General features: G+C 37.0%; 1 protein-coding gene across 28 annotated transcripts in view; it reads left to right on the forward strand.

Annotated features, from left to right (window-relative positions):
* LDB3 (LIM domain binding 3) overlaps window positions 1-27,639 on the forward strand; it is a 129,463-nt gene that overhangs the window by 69,775 nt on the left and 32,049 nt on the right. For 7 of the 28 annotated variants that reach the window (XM_074591017.1, XM_074591016.1, XM_074591015.1 and 4 more), the window contains 4 exons: window positions 7,735-7,904; window positions 8,864-8,900; window positions 23,636-23,671; window positions 25,448-25,654. In XM_074591017.1, coding sequence (XP_074447118.1) covers window positions 7,735-7,904; window positions 8,864-8,900; window positions 23,636-23,671; window positions 25,448-25,654 — 450 coding nt within the window. Of the gene's footprint in view, window positions 1-946; window positions 1,151-7,734; window positions 7,905-8,863; window positions 8,901-12,775; window positions 13,723-23,635; window positions 23,672-25,447; window positions 25,655-27,639 lie in introns of those variants that run through there. The other 21 variants (XM_074591037.1, XM_074591023.1, XM_074591029.1 and 18 more) reach the window with 4 other exon arrangements.

The following is a 27,639-nucleotide window of genomic DNA, read 5'->3' on the forward strand; positions in this document are numbered from 1 at the left end:
GGCAGGTGAGGTTCAGTGTGCTCAGTCCTAACTCTAGGACTAGAACAACGCACAAGTAGGCGCTACAAGGAAGCCAGGTGCTCTTTAGCTGAAGTCTGACATTAAACTCACTTGTTCTGCTGCAATGGGAGCTTCAGTTAACTTGCTCATGGCTCTACTTCTCAAACAAAAAAATCTCTTCCTCATAAATGGAGCCACTGGAAAACATGGCGGCTACTCTTCCAGCTGCAGTTGTCCCATTCATTGCAATGTAGGATATTTTGATCTGAGACTGAGCATTTGTGATGCTGTAGTGACACTTATGGCTGGCTGTACAGGGATTTTGGGAACAGTAATTCAGTCTTTGTGAGAAAAGCTTTGAAGATTAAAAGACTCAGGTATTACATTTCACTATGATCAATAATCCAGACAGAAAGTACTGGAACTTTCTAAATAACGGAGGACCTGACATCTCTTCACCCCATTGCACTTTCTAGTGCTTTGTAAGACCCTTCTGAAAGAACAAATGGATGCAGTGAATAAACTGGGAATTCTCTGCAATATGTGTGTATGCCCATGGGCATGCATATATACGTATGTGTGTGTATATATGTTTGTATACACTTATATGTATATATGCATGGAGAATACAATTTTAAGATGTGTAAGTATCACATAAACACTTAGGGATTTGTCATGATTTTTATACAATGACAACTGTTTCACCTTTTTTTCTCTTTATGCATCTGTGAGCCAACATAGAAGTGTCATCCGTGAGTGCAGCCAGCTTTTAGCTGTTACATGTTACTTATGTTGTCTCTTACCCTCTGACAGAAGCTTTTGTGGTGAGATGCCATGAACAGACCTGTGCACTCCTCTGTTGGTGCTTTTTCTCTCACTTAACTGTCACACCTTTCTCCTTTCTTCCCCTCCTTTCCCTGTCGAACCTCACTCTTGCGTAACCCAGCACGGAATTCACGGAGCGTTTCAACCCCAATGTCCTGAAGGACTCTGCCCTGTCTACACACAAACCCATTGAGGTGAAAGGCCTAGGCGGCAAGGCTACTATCATTCACGCCCAGTATAACACCCCGATCAGCATGTATTCCCAAGATGCTATCATGGATGCAATTGCAGGCCAGGCACAAGCCCAGGGTGGAGAATTTGCTGGGTAAGGTTATTTCTTTGTGTGGAATGCTCTTTCTCTGCATGATACCTCTAACAGTCCCTATGTGCATGACACGGCAGCTCTTCCTGGACTCTTTTTTCTGGAGTTTCTTATGCGTGAAAAATACAAATCGATCCTAGATAGTGTTTGAAAGCACTTCATCGTTTTGAAGGTAAAAGGATGGATAGTTAAAAAATGTAATGTTTCCCTTTTGGTGTTCTTCCTAGAACTGGTAAACCTACAGAAATATATCTAGTGCTTTGTATATGACACGGGATGGCTTTTCATTTATGATGACCATGCTTTGTAATAACCACTGTATTATATGCATAAATCAGAAAGAACAGGAAAGGGGGGTGGAATTTTTATGGATACATGAAGAATGCAAAATATTTATTTAGCACTGGCTACTATTTTATTCTTCAGAATGGAGCGTTGTGCTGTATTATCCCTATTCCTAGTTTACACATTGTACATTGGTCTTACGCATATCCTTTGGATTATGGCAAAATCCATTGATCTTTAATAATTCTGCTTTTCCAATGTATGTTTCTGGTAATTTGATAAACTTATCCACAGTTGTTATGACTTAACTGAAATTACATGTGTGATGAAAGTAACCAGGTTTCTCTCCTTTTCGGTATCTTTCTACCCAAAATAGAACTTACCTTCTTTTCATGTGACACCAAAATATAGGTGTAGCAACACACTTTAACATAGTTTCTTTTGAGTATGTTAGCTGCAGGCTCATTCAAAATGTAGGTGGTTTATGTATTTGCTTGTGCTCCCTTTTACTGGCCATTTTTTTTCTCATTTAATTCTTTTTTTTCCCCCCGCTAATTTTTTGCACCAATATTATTCTGTTGTTCATCACAACTCTCCCTAATGATGGATCCCAAACAATACCTTTAGTTGGTTTTGACCGTGTCTCAGTGAATCTCCACAGGTGTAAGTAGACTCATATTTCCAATTAGCAAAGTACAATGAAAGAACTTCATTCCATCTGTGTTCTTTATAATGGTTCACATCTTTCATAGGTATGGATTATGTGAGACATTTTATGATATATCAGCATTTTCTACTAAATGCTGTGACATTACATAAGGAGAATACTAATGTTTACAAATTTTACCTATTTAAATGATCAGATGATTACAAAGTTTCACTGCTGAGCACGTGGATCTTTTTCATTTTATAAACAGCACATTAAAAGAATCTCTCAAATGCGGTTCCAGTCACAGTAGTGGCTCCGCTGGACTGGAACACACACCATCGTCTTTTCCCACCTGTGGAAGAGATGAAAACACACTGTGTTGTGCAGAGAAGAAAAATGCCCTTTCTAGAAAATCCCACACAGGGTGAGAGGAGTCCAAAGAGTGCAAGTAGAACTGGAAGATCAGCACACTTTCCAGGGGAGTTAGGGATTTGTCTTAACGTGTAGACTTGTCAAGTAAAGAATCAAGTAAAGAATTAGAGAGGCTTGAATCATAAATTACTTTATGGCGGTAATGAATTATATTTGTATATACGTATATCTTGAAAAGAGCCAAATGAATGGATACGTAGATAAAAAATAAAAAATAGATTTTCGTGGACTGTTGAGTTGTTGCACCAGTAGCAGCAAAAGCTGTGTTAAACACCACGAGCAAAAGCTCTGTTCTAACTTTTTTTCTCATTTTCAACATGGAATCCACCTATCACATGGGTGGTTTTGAAATGGGATGATTATTTCCATTAATTCTATTGTATCAGACAGTCCTAGTGGAACATTATTCTTTGCAGACAACTCCATGACTATGTTCTCCCCCATAATGTTGCAAAAAATGTTTTTCTGCAGGATCCACTATATAAACTACTGTTAAAGCTTTTCCTTCGTTTTGGAATGTGACTCCTAAGTCTAACATTCACCTGGGCCCAGAAGAAACTGATGTTTTTATTCCTGTGTGCAGTCAGGGGCAGGGCACGCTCTAAACCTACTCTGCTGTGAGCTACAGCCTGTTTTGTAACTTCTTTTTGTTTAACTTGTAACAGTGACTGAACAATTTTCTCAGTAAGTTGTTTTATTACAATTAACACAGCATTTTTAATCTAGATATAAGAGCGAGGTTTGTGCTGATATAACAATGGCCTACCCATTGACTGATATTCATTCAATTAAACCTGTAACTCATTTCCTTAAGGTGTTGCTTTCACCTCTGTGATATTCTGAAGTTTAATTTGCAGTGGAAACTGAGGATGTTCTTTAGTTTGCTTAGTTTATCAAGCCTGAGGTAAAATTATGCTTAACGCAGAAATATTTGTACAAGAAGTTCATCATATAAAAGCAGACCAAATTGTGTACTGATTCATTGTGTCTCAATTCTCTGCCTATAATTTGGTCTCAGCACTTAATTACTCTTCTTTGGGATTTTCAGTTTATGTTAGGGATAAGCCCTGAAGCCACCAGGTATATGGAAGATGGTGAGCACACTCCGACTGCAGATCTAAAGGGCTTCTGTTCTTTTTGGCAGGCAATAGCTGGAAACACTGCTTACTTCTTTTATCAGTGATGAAGGATAGACAGGCTTAAGATAAGAATTCATTTTCTAGTTTGACCATTTGAAATCAGTGATTTAAGTCAGTGAGATCAGAATCAGCTCACGTCACTTAGAAAATAACCCACACGTACTGGATCACCATGGAAAACACAAAGGGAAGCATAGAAATTATCTATACTGCAGTTATTCAGACTTCATGCTGAAACTTAAAGGTAGAAAAATTTGAATGCCCTGACTTTATATCTTTTCTCACTCTATGTTGCTTTGTTTTAATTGATTTTGATATACCAAGAACCAAGAGTTGGCTGCAGTAAAACCACATGGTCAGTATATTTCAAGTACGTTTCTCTGAAACCTCTTCTAAATTCCATTGTACAGTTTTAGCCAAATTCACAAGTCCTGTAAGTAGACATAAATCCAGCAACTTTATCAGGATTAAGATCTAACAGTTCTAGTAGCAGAATCAATAATGTGATTGTACAAACTAAAGTCTCGTCTGTCCTGTACAATAAGTCAACTTGTCTGGATAATGTACCAGGCTGCACGAACCGTTTGTTTGTTGGGTTGGTATTTTTTTTACCTCTTGCAGCTTTTTTTTTTTTAATAGTTGGAATCAGTCTAATATTCGAAATCACAATATTTCATTGTATGTCTACATCAGGGGTAGAACACTGCAGTGTTGCTAAGTTTTTACTTATTATCTACTTAAATTAAACCTGAATAATGACTCCAGGGAGTGATTCACATGCTAAACCATAGTTTATAATGAACTCCAAGAAAAAAAATCATATTGATACCAATTCAAAGAGGTTTGAATGTCTTTAAAGCTTGTTTTAATGTTAATAATGTGTGACTTGTATGATGATCTGAAAAAAGGGGACAATTTTTTATTGAATCCTACTAAAATACCTTAGGCTGTAATAGGAAAAACCCTCAAAAGCTCTAACCCATTGGGGAAAAACTTTTTTCAGTAACATCAATTTAAAGTAATATGCTTAAAGATACATGATATTTCTGCACATACACACCCAGATGGAAAAAAATTAAATTAAGAAGAGGTATAACAGAGGTATTAACCTGGTTATGTGCATCTTTAGGCTGTCTGTAAGAATCAGCTGCCACATTTATGTTTATGAAATGCTCATAATCAGCTATGTGCTCTATTTTACACTTCCATGCTGAGCGGCCTATATGTCCTAGTTATTAATCTGTAATATAATTATGATCTTAAAAAAAGAAAAAGGCCTGTTGCATAAAAGACAGAGTTGGAAATATTCCAATGCATTGCATTAATTTAGTTCAATTTATATGAGCGTGTTTCACTCTGCTAGGGAAGGTTAATTCACCAAGCTCCATTTCCTGCCTTAATCATCTACCATAAGGATATTAATATGTCATATTTATGCCACACATTGCTGCTGCGAAATTTGTGGTCCAGCCTCTAGCATTTTTTAACTGTCTTTGAGATAATGGCATATCTATGCATACACTTTTAAACTGCTTTTTTTGTATATTGGTCATAATATAAGAATAAAGCATTTCAGCTAGAGGATTTAAACAAAGGAATTTGAACTGTCCATGACTTGGAAACCACTGTTGCCATAGTAGTCCACAGTTGAAATCAGCAGTACTATCTGCCCAGAGGTTTATTATCCACTGTACAAAAGCCTGCAGCTGTGAAATTTGTTGTCATATACAGCAGTTTTTTAAGCTTCGGTGGGATTAAAAACTAAGTCTGGAGATACGAAGTTAACTGTTGGCCAAACCCAGGCAGTCACCTATAGCAGTAACACAGGGCAAGGTACCATGTGCTTAGTCACTACTAAGACATAGGCCTGAAGTGCCCCTGGGAACTTGAAAACTGGGTCACCTTTTGGGGACTTTAACTGGACCCCTTACAGTGGCACAACTTTTCAGCGTAGCCAAGAGTGAGAATTGGCAGCAGGATGGTCTTGAGGGGGGTTGCTGACTTCACTTTTGCTATTACAGAGCATCTCTTTTCCATATAAAGACTATTTCTGCATGAAGTCAGCAGAAGGCAGAACTCCCTACTGCACGTACTTGCCTGCCTCAGCAAGCCCTTCTGCTGCCCAGGAAGGGTCAGAAGAGGAAGACTGCTGCTCTCTCTTCCGTCTTCCATCTGAAGACTGGCACTAATTTGTCCCTTGGTGCACACAGGAGCAACACTAGTGGAAGCCACTGATGGCACACCCTTCCCAAAATAAACAAGTCCACGTTACGCCTTCCATACCTGCTAGTGTTTAGATATTGTAAAGACAGTCACCTAGGAAACATGAGCTGAAAAAGAAGCTGGAAAATGCTGCTTCTTCCTACAGGGCATCTTCCACGCTGAGAGTCGTCTTTATGTAACTTTAATGTTTTGTGTCAGAGCTTAAACTGAAGAGTCTGTTTTTTTTCTAAGCTATGCTCCATCATGTAGGTGATTGTGCTGAAACGTATAAAAGATAAATTACTGGGTTTTTTACCCTGCTGGATCCTTAAGAAAGTGAGAAGTTTGCATACTCTGGGGGTTATGAGGAATATAAATACTGCTCTAATAAAAAAGAAAGTCCTAAAGAGATGAGGTGCTTTTGGGGTCCATAGCATATATAAGCATATATCATGTTTCTGAGCCCCTTGCAGTCTTACTTGAAGAACTCATCCCATGCTATTGTTACATGCAAATCCATTAAAACAGTGTATATTATGCAGTGCTGAAGAACAGGAGTGTGTCAGCTGGAAAATATCGATATTTAAGGCACTACCTGGTAATAATTTTTTATTACAGTATATGTTACTGCTGTATGTTAGATATCAGACATGCTTCTTAGCTTTTTCATGGTTCCTCTTAGGCTTTCAAATCACAAACCCAACTTCTCTGTAGATTTTCTCTGCACAATGGTATCTTAGAGAACACTATCTTTGAGCCTGAACCACGGAAGAAACGTAGCAGGTGACTGCTCCCGGAACTTTATAGCAGTGGCTTTGCTGGACCAAATGGCCCGTAAGTTTTAACAGGGCCATTTCTCAATTTTCATGAAGTTGAGCATGCTGCTTGCAAAGCTCTATATGGAATAGCATGTTAAAGCTGTTACAATAAATCACTTGCTTCAAAAATAGACCTTGTATTTAGAGAAGTCATGGAGTCAAGCTACTCCAAGCACACGTCATCCCCTCAGTATATATTTCTGCAGCTCTGTTAATATTTAATTTTAACCATATGCTATGCAGTAGTTATTTTTGCAGAAGAAAAAAGCTATTAAGTTACTACGTCTGTTTCTAGCTTGCATCATAAATCAAAGAGAGGTTTCCTCACTTGTGGTACAAAGCTTTGTAGCTTTGACTTTAGGTGTGCAAAATTGGAAGTTTCTTCCTGGATGTGATTCTGCTGGTAAAGATTTCAGATACGAAATATGTATGTAAGTTTTGAGTACAAGTCTAGACTTCTTATGCTTCACGTGTTTGGTAGACAATGAATCCAGAGTTATGGCAGCTGGAAGTTTAATTCAGAGTTTGAAAAAGAATCTCTAGAAAAAGCTCTAAAAGCCTACCACATTATTTTTGTAATGAAATAAGTTTTCTATTTCTAATTGCAATCTTAAAATACACTGGCCCAAAACTGTAATGAGATATAACATAAAAGAGTATCAACATGAAGCTGTTTTTATAAGAAATAATATGGGACAAGAATGCTCAGAGAAATAAATATTTTTGCCTGGCATAATTCTCCCTCATCACCACCCATTATTCTAACCACCATAAGCTTGTGGCTGCATTGGCTGAGGAATCATGAACAGACATTTCCAAGCATTTTTCCCCTGTTTTGAATATGCAGATTTGAATGATAACAGGCCATTTCAAAGGCAGAATGAGCCATAACATTCTTAATTCACACTACATTGATCTATTGTCTTTTTTTAAAAAAAGTGCTGTTTTCAAAGCCATGTTTTGGATTGCTGTTATTCTGGATGAGAAGGCGTAAGACCAGAGAGGGGCTGGGATGAAAGCTACCACATACCGTTTCACAACCTTTCACTTTCTGAATTGCAGTACCCTTCCTCTTAAAGATCCTCACGTAGACAGTGCCTCTCCGGTGTATCAGGCTGTGCTTAAAACTCAGAACAAGCCTGAAGATGAAACCGAAGACTGGAGTCGCCGTTCTGCCAATTTGCAGTCTAGGTCTTTCCGCATCCTAGCCCAGATGACTGGAACGGAGTACAGTAAGTCGAATAACAAAACATCCCCTGTATCCTGATTTTAGATTCACGTCTTTATTTCCTTACCCCAGTATTAGCAACTGATACTCAAGGAAGACTCACATCCAACTCATAGTCATTGTCAGCGAGGGCTAAGATCAGAGAACCCTGGATGTAAACTAGGAGATCAAAGTGATCAATCTCACTTTATGCTTTATGAAGAAAATTCTTTGGTTTGCCAGGGGTCTCATCATAAAGGTATAACAGACTATATAGCAAAAAAAGCATTTGGGACCCCATAGTTATTCTTACTTACAAGACAAATCTCTGCAGTGTAATCTTTCATCTTCCAGCGCCTGGACATACAAAGCTGTCCATTCATTAGGAAAAAAAAAAGATAATTACCTTATGTATGTCTCTCATAACAGTCTTTTGACTTATGGAGGTAAAAAAAATCATGGATCACCAGTTGTATTGAACCTATGGTTCTGTCAGCCCTGTTATCTAAACCTAGATCTGCTACGAACGTCATGGGAGCTTGAACTTCGTTGCTTGTTGCCCATGGAAATATTTTTCTGACCACCTGGTACTAACCTCAGAGCTTGTTTCTGATCTAGAGAGAAGGAAGTTCAGGGGGCTTCCCCACTTAGTATTTCCTCCTCGTAGGAATCTGCTGTGGCCTCTCATGCTTTTCTACAAACCAGCAGGCCCTCTTTGTAGAATCATTGCCTGCAGCTTTGGGACATTGCTAATAAATGAATGAGAAAGTAATTGTAATAGCTGCTTTTCTACTAATGTCCTTCTTCCTGGCTCTAGGGAACTGCTCCTCTTTGTGCTGTTCTTACAGAAACCATTGCTGCAAAGTCAGCATGAATGCACCTTTAGATAGGCTTTTGATAAGTTTCTAAAGAACTTATAATTTCATCATAAAGCCAATTCCTTTCTTTCTCTCTTTAACTGAAACTTTTTTTTTTTGCCTGCAGTGCAAGACCCAGATGAAGAAGCCCTGAGGAGGTCAAGGTAGGCAACTCCCTGTGAAAAATATGGCTTTCTCCTTACTGATAACAAAATAATGTTTTAAAACAGCATTAATATGAATGTATGTTATTATTTTTGTCTTAAAATATTCTAATACATTTACTTAAAAATCACTAAAATTAAAATGCTATCAGTGAGAGGCATTTGAATGAAAAGGATAACAAATTAGCATGTTTTTAGGAAAGACAGTGCAAAATTCCTGAAGTGTGTGTTCAAATCTGAAAGCTCTCTGCACATGCAACCTTCGTGTGCTTTACCGGGTGTGTGAATGCAATGAGTTCCTAAGACCAAGCCCTGTGTAACTACTTGATTGTGTAACTGGATGAAAATATATAATGTTGTGATAGCACTGAAATTTGTGAGCAATTTATTTGGATGACCCTGTGGTTGACATTTGAGTCTCCTGAAATAATACAGTAAAGGAGTTGTTTCCATCCATATCCCGAACCATTTGATTGTTTTGTTTGGAATAAATACAACCCAGATCCATAGAATGTGGAAGCACAGGACTGCTTTTGCTAGTGAATATATGTATTTGTTTCATATGATCTACCAAAAACGCTGAAAAAGTTAACATCTTCAGAGATATAATAAGGAATTAAGATTTATCATCATCTTATGTTGTCCTGCATAACCAGGAAATAGATTTATTAAAGATTCCTACGTTGAGCTTAAAAACTGCAGCTGAATAAGAGCATCCTGCACGCAAGCCGGATTTTCTGTTCGCATGCTTCAAATCCCTGTATCACGTTAGCTACACTAAGCCGCTGGCTGGGTTTGTGATGTGTTTGATACTCAAGCCACTTTCTCCTCTTTTTAAATTTTTTTTTCCACTGTCATGTGGCTTCTATAAAGGTTCTGAGCTTTTGATCACAGTGCAAGTTACAAATGTTGAATCAGTGGGAAAGATGTCTGTCATCTTCCCTGTGAAAATGCAAGTATACTTTCAGTTTATGTTTGCTATAAACCTTCCATTGCAGTTCACCGATGTTCATGGCTGGGTGCCTGAACATCAGGCTTGCTGTTACATCCCTCGGGGATTATTTCTTCCCTCAAATGTACAAGCCTAATTCTTATTAAAAGTATTGTGCATTATCTGTTTTGATGTAACAGCATGCATCCAAATCCTTATTATGATGGGATTTAAAGCGTTGTGCTGAACTTAACAGTCCCCCATACGCATCTGAGAGTAATATGTTGTTTTAAAGAAATCATCTTTCTAGCCATAGTCTGTGGCTTTGGAAAATACTAGATATTGGAAACTTAACATGATATCAGATATGTTGAAAATTATTATCTAGTGACACATCAACATGCGTAAATTGCACATCCTATTCAGTGTAACTTAAAGTACATGACTATATCCACTGTGCTTTGCACATTTTCTGCGGTTTTGATGTATCACTGTGTTAGCCATTTTTTCACAAGGACAGTTCTATTTATGCACAGCTGTATTACCTAAAGAGGTTTAAGGGCATTCATTGCAGAGAGGCAGAAGGGAATATATGCTAGGTAGTTATACGGGTGCAGTGCAGTTGGCTTGAGCTCTGGTGCAAGGAATGAAACGCGGTCTCCTTCCTACCTAACGGATTGTCCTAGCCCTATCTTGGTGGCTTGGTACCTGCCTCAAACGTTACATACTCCACTGCGGATTTGGTAGCAACAGCCCTGGTTACGCACGCATCCATCACATACTACTCTTTTGGGCCTATTGGACCCCTTCTGTTTAATCTTTTGGCAAGGCCCTGACACTTGTGATTTTGTAAGGGATGGAATGACCTATGTCAGATGTACAGAATCCGTACCTTAACTCCACTCTTCCAGCACAATAACGGAGTAGAAACTCCTCTTCAGTGGCTACTCTAGACAGCCTGTACAACCACACCTTTCTCCATGCCCACAGTTTGGGATCACCTGGAAGACGTCCTTAGGCTCCTGAAAGGAAAAGGTTTCCATGGAACTGTGGAACCTGAGTCTTGACAGATTCAGTGTTGCATTAATCCCATGCTGTGCTGGCATTCTGGAAAAATCCTTCATGTTCCAAAACTTGAACTGCCAGAGACTTCACAGTGTGGGGACTTTTGGTCCCAGGACATGCTGTGAGTGATCTCTCACTGGTGCTTTCTCTTGTCTCTTTGTGTCAGCTCTTCAGTGTAGTCAGCAAGAACTGTGTGAAATGGTGATCAGGTTTCTTACAAACACTTGGCGGGGAAAAAAAAAAAGAAAGAAAAATACATGTGGCTTATTTTTGGCAGAACTGTTTTACATAAAAATAGTCACTTCTAGATCGCTGCTTCTAACTTCATGACATATGCTCTGAACAGAACCCATACAGCTTGGGAATTTTCAAGTGGCAGAATATTCCTTTTAGTTAATATTAATGAGTGCATTGCATGACTGTCCTTTGCTCATGCTACTGCTATTTTGAAGGCACAGAGAAGATTATATCTTGCTATGAAAACTTTCCATTGCTGTTGTGATGATTGTTACAGAATATTTTCCAGAAAGATGGTATCCATTTCAAGCCAAACAGATGTTTCTGAATACCTTTTCCTTGAATGGAGGGGTATATCTTTAAAGCAGTAAGGAAATTCTGAAATTTCATATAAGACCCACTGTAGCTAGTATGCTCCAATGTAAATTGAAAAAAATGCCATCACAACTTTTCGGCTAGAAATACTTTATAACCTTTAATTACTTAAAAGCATAAAAGATAGTTTGAGAAGTCGTACATCAAGACTTCTTTAGGAGTGTTACTTGCATGACACTGTTACTAGGAACAGAAGATTTAGAAATATCAGTGAATTTGTTGGCATTTACTCTGTTTATTGTTTTGTGCTTTCTTCAGCCTGAGGAGCAAAACCAGCCCAGCCTGTTTATTTCTGTTTGGCTGGTTTCACTCTCAAGTTCCGCTGCATTAACACAATTGTCTTGCGTTTTGGGTGTAAATAACGAGGGGAAAATTACCTTGTTTGCAATGAATAAAAAACATTTTGTAAATAACAAGAACATTTTATTTTCCATTCTGTTTGATACACTTCTCTTTGACTGTGCTCTCATCCCACATCCTCCTCCTTCCCCTTTTTATTTAAAAAATCTGAATTTAAATTATAGAACGTCTAGAAAAGATTAAATCCTGAGAGGTGCTGAGCATTGCTTACAAATTCCTCGAGCGCCTCAGTCTGTAGCCAAAGGTTGCTAGGGGTGTTCACAGGAGGTGGCCAGTACTTCCGAGGACTGTGCTGTGAAAATCCCATGTTATTGTGCTTTTTGACACAAGTGACTAGAAATATTTATGCAGATGTCAATGCTTATACTCACTTACGCTGAGAAAAGTTACAGAAAAGTCCTGCTGAAACCTGTGGCTGATAGTCCTTACAGGAAGGACAGCCAGGATATATATAGCCTGACCTAGGTATTACAGAATGGAAAATGTTTGCATTAATTTTGCTCTTGTATGGACTTAACTTTCACTGACTACTCAGTGAGGGGGGAGGGAGGGAAAAGCCGAGAGAATCTGCTGGAAGGAAAACAATGGGATTACACTGCATTTCTAGCAAAAGCAGCCCTGTAATACCACGCACAAGTCAAAGATTATGAAGTTCTATCAAGTTACTTCTCAGAAATGAACAACTGCAAAACCTTTCATACATGGTCCAAAAAAGATCACCCAGCCACTTTTGCGCTGATTTGAAAGCTGAGGAAAAAGTCCAAATAAATTGCCATTGCCCTAGTTATAAGGCAGGCAAGTGGTAGCCATGGTCCCTAACCCCTTTCTTTCTCCCTCCTTTCTTTCTTCTCTGTGTGTGTCTCTCTCTCTCTGTCTCTGTCTTTCTCTCTCTTTCTTCACGCCACAGGGAAAGGTTTGAAACGGAACGTAACAGCCCACGCTTTGCCAAATTGCGCAACTGGCATCACGGCCTATCAGCGCAAATCCTTAATGTTAAAAGTTAAAGGCCCACATTTAGCAGGCAAATACATGAGACAGAAAATTACAGTAAAAAATTAATTCTGTCCTGAGGTAGAGCCCAAGAGTGTCACAGCCACAGGAAAGACTTACTGCTAGGGCCTTTCTCTGAGTGCCTGTCTTCTGTAGATGTCTGTCGTTAGCCTGGTATCCGTTCACTGACACCAAAAGTAAAAATAATGATACAACCCGGTTCATGTTCTTCATTATAAAGTAGATTAGCTTTTGTCCTTTACTATATCAAGTGTAACTTCAGTATACAGGAAAACATCACTATTGTACTCTCTTGACTTTAATTCTAGAAGAAAAAGAGAAGGAAGTTATTGACAGTATTTTTTAGGAGGAAGAGGAATGAGACTTTTACTGAGTTTTACTGCTGTAAAGATAATTAAGTAGGAGAAAGAGATGAAAAGGAAAATTGACTGAGCCTGGTCTAGACTTTGCTAAATGTACAACACACTTAGTTTGCATAGTTGAATGATGCTGTTTGAAATAAGATATTAGCAACGTGAAGTTATATTTCTTCAATATGTTATACTGGTAGAAGTCATTTGCTGAAATGATTGCTCTAAGTTTTTTGTTGGAAACCTGAATTTGTCATTATAGGAAAGCTAGAGATAGCTGTGGTTGCACAGGATTTCTGAGGAAATGACATTTTGCTAGAGGTGATTTAGGAGCGAGAAGAATATATAGTACTACTGGTGCACTGAAGTTTTGCATCTTGTAAGTTTTAAGGAATATGTTGCCCATTCTGTATCGCTCTTGCTTTGACCCACGTTTTTTTCTGTATATAGCAGCATGCTTTATCTGAAATAAAAGGTTTTAAAACTAAAATAATTATGTGCCTGTTTTACACAGTACTTCATTCTGTTTTAAAACAATAACTGCTTCAACTGATTATTGAAAGAAGGAGAGCTTTTCTTTCCACAATAGAAAATTTGGTCAAAAAGCTTTCCCCTGTTAATTTAAACGTCAGTAAGAATTATAGGTATCTGAATTAAAATAAACCTGACAAAGCAGTTGAAAGAACACCAGAAACGGAAAAAATATTGTATTAGGTGTGAATGAAAACAAAGAATAATTAATGGATGTTAGATAACAACCTATTGATTATATGGTTTAGCATTTCCATTTGAATGATATGCATTCTCTGGCAATAATGTATTAATTTGTGCCCATGTGGAAGGCACTTGAGACATTGCTGATGCTTAGAGTGGGATCTTTTGGTTTCAACATTTCAACAATGCTTTGCTTTTAAGCCGTGTCAGTCAAGATACGGCAAACCTATACCAAAGGCCCCCAAATAGTTCTATTTTCTCTTTGAAGGACACCAAGAGTGGTGTCACATCCCTCTCTAGCTTATGCTCTGATGATTAAATGAAACAAAAAAATGCAACTAAATTAAACTGTTTGTGGCTTCCATAGAAACAGTTGATATTAGCCCTCATCAGTCTGCGTTAGGAGTCCTTAGCATTGATTGAAGCAAAAGTTTCTGGTGATAAAACACTGGTCTCTGCAATGGAAGGTTGGCTCCTTTGTAGCTCTGCCTACAGCCCTCAATAAATTTATTTTTTTTTATTAACTTCTATAAGTTGCAAATTAGGTACCTTTTATCTGGTAGAAGTAATTCTGATCAAAGATATTACTGCATGAGATTAGATTGAAACTCTTATACTTCTTGCTGCCTCCAAACATCTGGAATTTATATCAGCAGTCCATACAAGAACAAAGTTCATTCAAACTCACATTGTTTTTCTGCATTATGGAAAGAAGGAAAAGCTACTGTTCATGAAGGATTTTGCATGAATCAACCAAATACTGGAGTGTTTAAAGGGGAAAAAAAAATCTAGCTATCATACTTAAAAAAATTAAATTTTGAGTATTATTTAAGAGTACATGATCACTAGTTCCTTTTAAAATGCATCTCACTGTCTTAAATAAGTACCATAGCAATTCAGTAAGCACGCCATCTAATATACAACATTCATTTATATTTTCCTTATGGGAACACAAACAGATTCTGATTGTACCATCTTAGTGCCTGTGGAAAATCAGCATAACTGCATGAAATAAGAGCAACATTTTAACTTTTCCTGAATGTTGCTAAGATCAAACTTTGGTTCAGAGTGGGTGAATTTTATTTATATATGGGAAATTTTGATAGAAATTAAAATATCAATTGGCAATTACCTCTTTTTCATACATATCAAACGTACCTAAGTAAAAAAAAAATCTCCCAGTTCTAATTTTCAACCAAATTAAATGTTTTTTCTGAATAAGTAATAATATGCAATTCCTATATAAGTGAAAACACTGTATCCTTAATGTTTTATGAATCTAATATTCTTTGTTTCAAATAGTCCTAGTGCATGTACTATAATAGAAAAGAAAATGTCTAGATTATATCTCAATGTTTACACATAATGGCATTTTTGAAGGTATTTTTTAATAATCAGAAAAGCATAGTTTGATCAGATACATAATTAATGCAGATGTAATTAAGAAGCCCCTTGCCCTCAGCTCTGCTTCAGTGGATTTAATGATAAAAATTCAGTCCATATAAACCATGTAATCAGATAGAGAAACAGTTGTAATCCTTTTGCCTGGAGGTTACAAAATGGAACCTACTCACTCTCCAAGCTTGTAGAATTTCAATTCTTTATGTAATTACAGAAAAAAAAAAAAAGGTAATAGAAAAAAATCTTCACTAGTTGGTAACTTTTGGAACTTTTGCAATGATAAAGACCTTTTGTGAAGGTGCTGTTTCCCTAAGGCAAGATTGTTTATCACTGCACACTCCTACTTCTTAGCCCAGTCCCTCTCAAAAAATCTCATAAGTGGTGGGCTTTGTTAATTATACTTTCAGTCAAATTTTTCTGTCCAGTTTTTTGTTCATGTTTAGACTAGTAATTCCTTAACTTTTACTCCTCAAAAATCTGCCTTTATGTTGTCATGGCGATCTTCAAGCCCAGAAAATGAATGTTACAGATCTCTCCTTACATAACTATTAAGAGGCCTTGTTTTTCCCTCCTGAGTAGGAGGCAGACTTTTTCTGTAAGGTGGAGAAATTGGGCTGGATTTATCATTCTACTACATCTCACTGCTAGAGACTGTAACAGACTTTGCCTGATGAGAAATCATTAACAACTTGAAGAAACCACTAGCTTTGCTCTAGCTAAAGGTCAAGTCTGGCCTGGTTATGCCCTGGTTTTAATGTGTCGGGGTTATCTCGCTGTATATTGCTTCTGATTGACCAACCCCACGTTGTGGTGTTTCTTGACCATTTGCAAAAGTCTGCTGTTTTGCCTAGGTTGGTCTCAGTTAATGACAGTGAGGCTTAAAATAGACTCCTGACTGAAGACTCGATGAGTCATGTAATTCTTTAAAATAGCACTGATGATAGGCAAGTGTAGCTGTATTTTGAATGATGCCTGTTCTGCTGAGCAGAGGACAATGGTCGGTGACAATACTGTCTTCTAAATAGCCTTCGTGCCAAAAATAAAGTAAAACGCAGGATGTGGATAGTGATATTAACCCCCCACCCTTCCCAGTATTGCCAGTAAAGCATAGTGTTATAAGCATTTAATGAAGATACGGTAAAGCTGATGCCAGTAGGAAATCAAAACCAAAAGGCTTTCCAGGTAAATTTGCTTGTCTGGTTATGACACAGGGAATTGCTCATTTTCTGCTGTGGTATAAGACGGTTTGATCTAAACTAACCTATTTCCTGAATGCTGCTGCCTTGCCTTCTACTCAAGTGGTCTCCTCCTCACCTCCTACGATGCCTAGGTTGCAGCAGGAATACTGACTGTATGCGGTGTGTGCTGATGGGACGTGGCTACAGTATGACTTTAGGAAAGCGGGCATGAGAACCTGACCTCTCTTCCTTTCCTGCATGAAAAAATTACAAAAGGAGAAAGGTTCTGTGGCTCCTTCTCTTGCCTCCCTCCTTCCACGCCTGCTGCATGGGAAGGAGAGTAAGCTTTTGCTATGTAAAAAATATAGAGGTTGCTTTCTCTTTGTTGCAGTTTGTCTCATTACGCACAACTGTGTGGAGTATATTTTCAGTAGCAAGGAACAAGTATTTTAGGGACCACTTTATAACTTTTGAAAAGTCCAACTCTTGCATATCACAGAGCTGTCTGAAGCCTTCTTCAGGGGCAGAAAAGGTGACATCAATTTTTCACTTCTGCACCCAGGTTCCCACAGGGACTAAATAGATTTTGTAGCTTTTTAGCACTGTCTACCATGAGTTTCAGAGACTGGGATTATCATTACACCTATCAGAAAATACCAGGATACTTGCACGAATTTTAGGTTGCAGAGTTAAAAAGATAGAATTTTGGTATGTACTATTTTGGTAGTACTAGATAATTACTTTCTTTAATCAGTTAGCCTTTAATCAACAGCTTTCTGCAACATACATGAAAATGAATTGACTAAAATTTGCTCTCGAGCACAACAATATTCTTTGTTCCACTGCTCCTTATCAAAGCTATCTGACACCACCAAGACAAGCTAAGGCTGATCCCCTTCCTTCATTTGCCAGAATTTCCAGTGCTTAGCATTGCTGACCTGCCCAATTGCCAAAAACTTCATATCTATATGCTAATGAGATTACCAAAGTCCTTTTCAAAGTTATATCTTATTTTTCCACAACAGCCCATGAAATAAAGCAGACTTCTATAGGTTGCTTTCTCATTTAAGGAACATAACTGCAATAAAGAATAACAAGCACATCAGTTTAATATATTCTCATCCCCAGTTACCTTTTAGTACCTCAACAGTGACAAAAATGTAGGAATAATGAAATAACTCACTTGTCTGTATGGAATTCTGAGTGAAACCAGAAGGGAAACTCAATCAAATATAACGTGTTTGTTCCCCAAAATACTCCTGAAAGTTCTGTGGGAAAAATGAATTTAGAGATCATAAATTCCTTGTTTTCAAGCCAGTTCTCTGTAGAACCAATTGATCAAAGGTGATGACAGTAAGGTATGGTGTATCCACTTCAATGTATTCACTTAAAATTCAAAGCATGAGGCCTCCAAATGAAATTAGCAAATACCACGAAGCTTTTCTCAAAATAGTTCATAGAGAAAATAATGCATAAGCTAACAGAGCTTGTTAAAGCTCAAGATTCAATTTTGTGTGGGAGGGTGTGTGCACTGACCTGTATTTAACATCTTGTCTTTACTATCTCAGCCTTCTGCATGTTCCTGTCCAGCAGTTAACTTTTGCATAAGCAGAAATTAACATCGCTTTCATTCCTGTCACACTGTGCAACCTTTAAGATTCTCATATGCATCTTTCCGCCGATGTAGATGGCTAATCGAGATAGATACCAGTGCACAATGCTACCTTTCTCTCTGACTCCTCCCCTGCATTGCCTTCAGTCCAACATGGAAAAAGCAGTTCTTGCATGTAGCAGGCTTTCCAACAAGCATGTGTAACCCAGAGGTGCTCAGCTGTGGTCTGTGCATCATCAGGCTGGCTCACAGAGCTTCGTTTAGGGTGAGCTGGACAACTGGCTGATAGCGTAGCACTGGCACTGCTTCCTTTTATTCTGCTTCTAAATTGCATTAATGTCAGCAAAATTACCCTAATTACTAATAACTTCCTAATAGTTCATTTCCACGTAAGCATTTGTCATAGTTGACCCAGAATGTTATATGATTACAAATAAGAGAGAGGGAAGGTAACAAAACCCTTAAGAGAATTTATGAAATAAAACGTAATCCGCATTGTGAAAGAATGAAAACTGCTCTAATTCATAGTGCTTACTGATTTGGTTCACGAACTGAATAGAAAAGACGCATTAGTATATTTCACATGCAGCTTCAAACTTAGGATAATACCATGTAGAGAAAGTATGAATTTTCTTATCATCCATGCGCACAAATTAAAAAGTAGCACTAAAAATCTACCAGCTGAAATTGAGATCTATGGGTCTTGCTTTCTCCAGCTTCCCTGGAGAAAAGTGAAGTCATGATGAGAAAGAACACTTCAGTGAAATGGGAATAATTTCCTGGTCTACAATACCTAAACTTGTTGTGCTGTGGTTTTGTCTAAAATGGTCGCAAATACAAACTGAAAATCCTGTGTTCAGGTGCCTGGTGGCAGATACCTGCACTTTACCAGTGGGGCTATAAAAAGCTAGAGGGAACCATTCAGATAAATCCAATTGCATAATTAAGGGAATTATTATTATTATCTGAAATATCCCAGCTCAAGTTGCTCCACATACTCAGAATTTTGTGGTCTTTGTTGTTTGTTAAAGTGATGTGTTTACGAATAAGATAAATTGGAGTACGTATACTTGCATGCCAAATGTCACTAGGTAAATCTTGGAAAAGAGTTATCTTAATTTTCACCAATACTGATGCTGCTGTATTTCCAGCTGCATTTATTATTTGACTGTTAAATATAACAGCATACCAGTAGACGCCACTAAAACGCATCCACAGGAGGTATTTGCTTTGACTTTAGTGAGCTGCTTTGATTGAGTTCCATACTACTTGTTGACAATGAGTCGCTGGTTGTTTTTCCTTCTGCTGAATATATGATAATGCTTTTCCTACTCTGCGGCACTGTCTGCACAAACCAGGATACCTGCTGGGAGAAATGTATTTCCCTGTTTTGGAAAGCAGACATACTAGTAGGATATATTGCAATTGTTTTGGCGTGGGCTGCTCACATTCTTAACTACAGTGGCTGAAAAAGAGAGATGAGCTCTTCTACCCCTTTTTTCTGATCCCAAGCTAAAGTTTTAACTAAACCAGCATGACAGTTGTCTTCTGTCCTCTCCAGCTAACTGCCTATAATTTCTTTATGTGTCTTATGGTGTCTTTGTTAAGATAACAAAAATATAGCTTGGTGGAAAAAAAAGAGACAATCAATCTCAATAGTCTTATATTCATCTGACAATGGAATAATTCTCAGCTGCAAACATAGAAAGGTAGAAATAACTTAGTGGATCAGAACAGCAGTCAATCTGGCTCAGTGTCCAGCTTCCAATAGTGTCAATATCTCATGCCTTTGAGACAAAAATGTTTGGAAGGCCACCATGAAATAGCTTTCATACAACTTTACTCCCAGAAACCCTCTTAGATTTTTTTTTAAATTATTTTTTGACTTCTACTTCTTAAATGAAATTTTATTTGTAGGCAAATATGTTTATGTAAATATAAGTACATGTTATTTTAAGTCTAATAAGGACAAGTCCTTCAAATCCACAACATACTACTAGAAAAACTGAATTTTTAATTTCAATAGATATAGACCCTAATAATCAGTAAGCATTAATAATTATTTCCTCTTTGAAAAACGGTCAGTATATATCTGTCAGGTTCTATAAAAGATTATTGGATGGTCAATACAGGACAATACTGGAAAACTGAATAGCAATATTTATTTAAAAATTCATAATCTCTTATTAAAGATGGCGAGCTGATGTTTTAAATACTCAGTTGGGATTCAGGAGATCTTATTTCAGTTCTTTGCCCTGCTGTAGACCTTCTATTTGACCATGAGCAATTCTATGAAGTTGTAGTTCCTCATTTGTAAAATGAGAAAATAGTCTCGCTCCATAAGAATATGGAGGAAAAAAAATGAATTATAGTATTCACAAATTGTCCCTACTGAAAGACAGAGAAGAGTTGAAGGACCACGTGGTCTCTCAGAATGCCTAATGTTCCTTACGTCATCAGATCTTCATTCCAGATTAAATGATTCTGTCTCTACAACATTTTAATGGAACAGAGGGGAGCTATTCAAGAGAGAGTCTAGATCTGTTATTCTCTAAGGGGAAGGTAGATGAAAGGTGCACAAGTGCCACATCTCAGGTCGTCTGTTACACGCAGATGTTTGTTTAGGAATCTTCTACATTTGGTTTCCAAAAACAAAATATAACAGATTGGAATACTGGACAGTATCTCAATGTCCAGTGCATACAGTTTGGATTCAACAGAATAATTTATTGGAAATTCTCTTTAGTTTCTTCAGGCTCTTTTTAGGATCTAGTAGCACACACAATCTTGGCTTGCAAAAGAATTTTACATTTCATTACTCAAACTATTATAATTCTTGCTAGTGTGTCGGAGGGAAAGACTATTTCTATCATTTCAGTCACCCTGTCTTTAGGACCATATCATGCAGCATATTTTTATAAGAAGGAAAAATGTCATAATTTCCATTGTATAATATACTGTATATTTGGGAGGACAGTATATTGCATAAATAAACCTTGTCTGAGATACATGTCCGATATTTAATAAAATCCGTGGGAGTAGCACTGTTGTCTCTGAACAGTCACTGACTAAGGCCCTTCTATCAAAAGCCATTTCAGCTGGAGACTAAAAGGACTGCAGACAAAACCCCATTAATATTAAATCTCTCCCAGATAGTTCAAAACTACTATCCATGACTGTCCATTATTTGAGCCGCCTGTGTAGGTAGACACAGCGATACAAACTGTTCATATAATTCTGAGCCAAATTCTTTTACGTTGTGAAGCTATTGACTTTGCTAAGCCTGCCACAGGGATGTATTTGACTCAAAAGTAAAATTAATTCTGCATTTAGTTAGCAAAAAGTGTTTGATTATAAAGGCTAGAAATCCAATAGTCTGTTCCTCAAAAGGCAAGTAATGCCAATAAGAGACACATCTGATCTTGAGCCTTTCTCACTATTAGCCAGATGGGAATTACTCCTGTTGACTGGGAAGAGAAATAGCTCTTCGAAGCGAAATCATGAAGAAGTATTGTGTGCCTTTGAGCTCATCTTTCGCTTTACTCTCTGCCTTCTTTGCTTTATTGTGTGGAAGTATGTTTACTATACTTCTCTCTCTCTTTTTAACCTTCACAACTCCCCTGCCATTTTCCCTCAACGTTATCCTGTATTTGTACGCGCATGGAAAAAACCTTCCGTGAAAACCCGACCACAAAGTCAAGTGACATTTTTCTGCATTCTTCAGTATAGCCCCAGATAGTGGAGCAGAAAAGTTTGGATCAGATTAACAGTAACAACAGAGGCCTGACGCTGCTTCTGCCTGACCCCAGCTGCCTGCCTTTTGGTCTTGACTGCCATTTCTCATAGAATATTTGGTAACACTGGAAATAAACAATGCTTTATTCTTTTCAGGCTGTGACTGTGGGTTTTAATACTCTCGCATGATTATGGCTCTTGGTATACTAACACACGCACAATTTCTAGCCCATCCTCCTCTACCTTGTTTCATCCTGGCTGTCCTATACTTGATGTTCCAGTGAAGTCATGGCTTGGTTACCATCAAGATAGTGTTTGGTTTCTCATTGCTTTAGAGTGGTGAACCAATTGATCTTCTTGGGGTGTTGACTTTCATGAGAAGTTCTTCCATTCTGACCATAATAACATTCTTAGTCAGACAGCCACATCTGAAGGTCATTTCAGGTCTACTTCTGGGTTTGAAAATCTGGCTTCAATTCATATATTTTAGGGGTTACATTTTAATTAGAGGTTTTAAAAATTGGTAGAGAACACCTATGCTCAAACCTTTGCTGAGGTAAACTGGGTTGTTTTTTATAACTTTATTGGAGTTAAAATAAGGAAAGGGTATGTGACTGTACGCATGTATGTATGTATACATACATAAACACAGAGATAAATATATGAAATACTACTAATAATGTGGAAAAATATTAAGAATAGCCTTCCAAACATAATGTAAGATAATAACTGGAGCCCAACAATTCCACGTAAATAAATACATGCATTCCTTTTTTTGAAGGACTTTTCAGAAGGCAGTTTCAGTTGGGTAAATGAGGACGTTTGCTTTGTGTTTTGTAATTTTAGATCCCAGTTAAGTAAAATGTTCTAATTTGGCATATTTCAACTTTAAATGTATTGAAATTCCAGCACAATTCCTTAAATAGGAAAGGATACAACCACCCACCAAATTGCTAAATATTGAGATTATCTCAATTACTTAACCGAATTTCAAACTTAGAAGTCTAAGGCCAAAGGATTCTATTCTTTATGAAAATACCTATGTTGCAACTTCTCACACAGATACACAGTTGCTTGCGCTTAAACTGGTCAGTTATTTTTGTAAGCTTGTACGTGTGTTTACAGAGTAACAGCCTAATTCTCTATCACTGAAATTGAGGCTGACTTACTCCTCACCTCAGTGAAGGAATGATTTCACTTGTTTCTAATCCAATTTAGACTGAGAAAACTAGTATTTACCTGGGTAGGACAGAGAATTTTTAAGTGATGCCAGACATAAATAATCCATATTTATGAGTTGTTAACCATTTAACTGCTTATCAATCACTTCAAAATATTGGATCCTTGAGGTCTGCCCAAGTCTGATTATTCTTACCATTCGGAGTTGGCATCAGAATACGGTCTGCTGGAATATTCTAGAAATTTTCTTTTAAGAGGGAGCTCATTAAAGTCAAAACTATGCCTGAAATTACAAATTAGACATTGTATGTATGTATATAACTGTCAATTTTCCTTCATTTTACTTTAATATTGAAACAAAGTTGTTTGCAACTGAGAAGCAGCATACAATAAACTTGCATATTTGGTGGGTTTCACTTGGAGAGCTGAAAAGGTTTCTCACAACTGTATTTATGAGCAACCACTCTAGGATGCTTTTTGCAACCAAACATTTCACCTCAACCCATCTTCTTTCTCCCTGGGGTGTTTTTTTGCCACCACTGGCTATTGCATTCACTTTATTCATACTGTATCCCCTCCTTTCACAGAGACAAGGAAAATGTTGCAGCAGCATCAGAAAACAGGTAATGTTTGCTCTGTGTGTTTGGCTTCCCTCTATTCAGAGTTTACCTACGCTTTCCTCATATTGTTCTTACCTCAAAACCAAGACATTTCTATGCTGTTTGAGCAGATGATGAATGTAGAGGTTTCAACAAAGTGGGTTTGTTAGACTTTTCTTTCTGATGTAGACTTCAAAAAGCTCTGTGAGATGAGGCGGGCAGGGATCATGTTTCTCAGAACTTATTAACCTGAAAATAAGCAGCTTTTATCAAATGTTCTTGAAATGGAATATTGTAATTTTGTGATGGAGTTTTAAGAACAATTTCCATTTTAAACTTTGTCTAGATTGTTCAAGATGTTTTTAAAACCTAAATAAGATTATCTTTTTGGTATTTTAAAAACATATATGTATCAAATTCTTGCATATCTTGATTGATCCTCGATGGGTTATGAGGTTGAAGACATAGTAACTCTGTAAGTAAGTTCTTTCATTTCAAAAGTTGTTTTGTCCCAAAGAATCTCAGCATGTTTTGCAGTTACGTATAGAAATGTATTGTTTTCCATTAGTTCATGTACTAAAATACATAAGTACTGCAACACAGGTATTTCTTCAGTGAATCTGACCAATTGTTTAAGGGAGCAAAGAAATGCCTCTTGTTAGTTTGTCATGCAAAGAATTCTCTCTCTGCTTTTCTCTGTCCTGTTGATTCCTGCCTAAACAATGTGCAGTCACTTTTTATTTTTGATTTTTATAAGGCTGCTCACATTCGAACAAAGATTGCATAGAGTTACAATCCAAGTGCAAGCATTATCGTTTTTATTGACACAAGCAATCGCAACTGGCACTTGGAACAGTAAGGAAAACTGATTTTTATTTTTAAATTAATTATGTCAAAAGAATGAAATAAAAGCACTGATTCCTATATAACTACTGTATGTAAATTAAATTGAAAATATAAGTAACACGTGTTAGCATTTCACTAGCAGTTTCATTTGTGTAAAATCATCTACAGGATTATGCAGCTGCTACACTGAAATCTCTTTTTTTAATTTCTTTTTTTATTTTATTTTATTTTACTTTACCAGGAGCAATTTCTGAAGTATGACTGATGTTACTGTCATACTACATTGCCTTAATCTTGCATGGTTTGTCATACCATTGCTTTTCTCCATCTCCATTATCATCACAGCTCTGCTACGTGTCTTATTTTGATATTCCTAGCAATATGGTTTACAGTTTTAACACAAGGTACCTTTTTTAATTCTTAAAGCCTTTCCTGGTCTTTAAGCAGTAATAAAAAAATAAACTGTCAAGACTTGTCATGATTTCAGCTGCAATATCATCATGATCTCCTATGGCATAAGGAAATTGGGGATACAGAAAGAGGACACTGGATATTTACAGATATAAATCTTCTTCCAGGAAAAAGAAAAGACAGAAAGATAAAGCCTTCATTATTAAGCCTAGACTTAACTTGATTTTTCAGTTATGAGGTTCATTACTTTTGGTTTTGGTTTTTTGGTTATTTTTTCTGAAGGCTTTATTGCATATAAATAATAACTACTATCTTAAAGGGCCAGATATTAGCATTCTAAAATGGTGCTTTATTTGGTATGGTAGGCAGTAAGCACATGTATCTCTGAAAACTAAAACATCGAACAACCCTTTTTCTATTAAGCCACCAGCCGCTTCTGCGGCTGGAATTCTGTCTGTCCCTCAAATACCTGCTATTATGTAGGAAATTGGAGACATAATAAATACTTCATTTACAAATCCCCTTGTAATCTTTGTTACCCAGGCCTACAGCTACTACACACGCGCCACAGTATGTGACCTCAAGTATTTGGCATTCTCCTAAATCATTCACCACGGATGCCAACACTGACAATGCTAAGCCAGTGGCTTCCAAGGGCTCTCTGAGGCTTGGAGCGGGTACAAGTCAGAGGGAGGCCAGTTTCGTCACTACTGGCCAGAAAGTCCCTCTCACTTCATCCAGTAATCAAAGGTACACTGTGACGTGTAACTGCATCACTGACCTGGTTTGGAGCTTTGGAATGGTTTGGCGATAACAACCTCTAACTCCTTCAGACAGAAAAGCCCATTGCCTAAAAGGCAGATGTCCAAGTTCTACAAATTCCAGCAACTTCTAGTTCATGTGGGTTTTACATTTTAAGTGGCACCTCTTAAGGATCTCACCTGCAATATGGAGACAATGGTCATTAAGCACCTTCTGCAGTGAAGCAGCAGCCGATATTATTCACTGTATTTCTACAAACATTCCCATATTCAAATGCAAAACTCTTCCATGCTATACCTTTCTCTAAACACCTTTTCCAGGATTTTTTTCTACAAATGCTACAAAAAGATATAATTTTTGCCTGTTCATTTTTATTTTTGTTCCCTACGTTTTCAATTCTTTACAAGAGATCTGTTGAAGGATTTGAAACAAAAAGATCTTCACCGTTACATAAAGGAAACTAAGTACTGCTTTAATAGTCCACTTGATGATTGTTATTTGGACAGAAAGTCTCAGAACTTAGGACCTTACTGAGAGAAAGAAGTGTAATCTGCACTCATTTTTTAATGTTAGAGTGTGTTTGTTGCTGTGTTTTCTCATTATGGTGGTTAACCATTATTATCCTCTTAACCTCTACTGATCCGTATTCATGAGTGAAAATCAGCTGAGAAGAGATATGTGTGTTTGTTATCATCCATGTAACTTACTCACTTCATACATTTTATGTTTATTTGTTACCACAAATATGGAGATGTTTGAGAACATCCATTTCCTTTGATTTTCCTAAAAATGCAAAATACTGTAAAGATGAAAATTGTGCAGGATAACTGTATTAAAAAAAACCAAAACAAAACAAACAACAACAAAAAGCTCTTTAACATATGTAATAATGAAGCTGTTATAATAGATTGTCTATTCTATAAATCATCATTCATATTTATCAGTTCTTAAAATTCTTCTGCACCTGAAGAACTTAAAAAAAAAAAAAAAGATTGAAAAATCTAGAAAGAAGGCAATCTTGAGGGGGAAAAAAATTACGTCATTTTATTTGAATATCTAACTAACATTATTTAAAATTTATAAACTAAATTTTAGTTTATAATTTTAGTCTGAGTTCGTTCTATTAAACTGGCTAGAGAATTAGTCCTCAACTGCATATAATTTATGTAACCAGATCACCCTGATTTTAAGATTATATCTACTTCATTTATGTTTATTCCAATTCCTTGTTCTGTTAATTAATATATTCTACTCTGCAGGAAGGTGATCAAGCCTCTAACACTTTAATCACATAAGAAGAACTATTACAAACAGCATGCAAGATAAAACTTGTTTGTATTTCTTTTGACATTTTTAAGGTATTCCAGTATATTTGCATTTACTTTCTTTATATGTGTTTGTCCAGTTCAAATCTGTCTCCACACAGGTCCATGTCCACACATATCTTTTTTTCTTTCTTTCTTTTAAATGTATCACTGAGTGTATGTTTTGGTTAACGTTTTGGAGATCGTTACAACAATTAAGTAACTTCACTGTTTTCTTCTATTCAAGGTATGAAGTCTTGATTCTTTTAGGATCTGTAGCAAATTCCCTTTCACATCAGTGAAAATAGAAAGAGAAAATAGGTGAAATCCTAGTTTGTATTTGCTTTTAGGATGTATATTAAGTGCCATTTTTATGTGCGGTATATGTTCAGTGCTTTCCTGTTTGCCAAATCAAAGATGTGTAATACTAAATTTTGACTCAACACCTTTTAATGTGACAGTTCCAGTAGCCGCTGTTGAACAGGGTGAAAAAAATCCTGTATATTAAAACTGAGTAACAGATGAGCCCATGATCCATAGCTGTGATGTATAATAGACAGCTACTCTGCTGCATAGTCTATGCAATTGATACTGTATTAGCTAAGTGGAAGAATTTACATCATAATGCAAATGCATCAAGATGGAAGAAGTGATCTGAATTTCAAATGC

Source organism: Larus michahellis, chromosome 6, assembly GCF_964199755.1.
Source record: "Larus michahellis chromosome 6, bLarMic1.1, whole genome shotgun sequence".
Lineage (NCBI taxonomy): Eukaryota > Metazoa > Chordata > Aves > Charadriiformes > Laridae > Larus > Larus michahellis.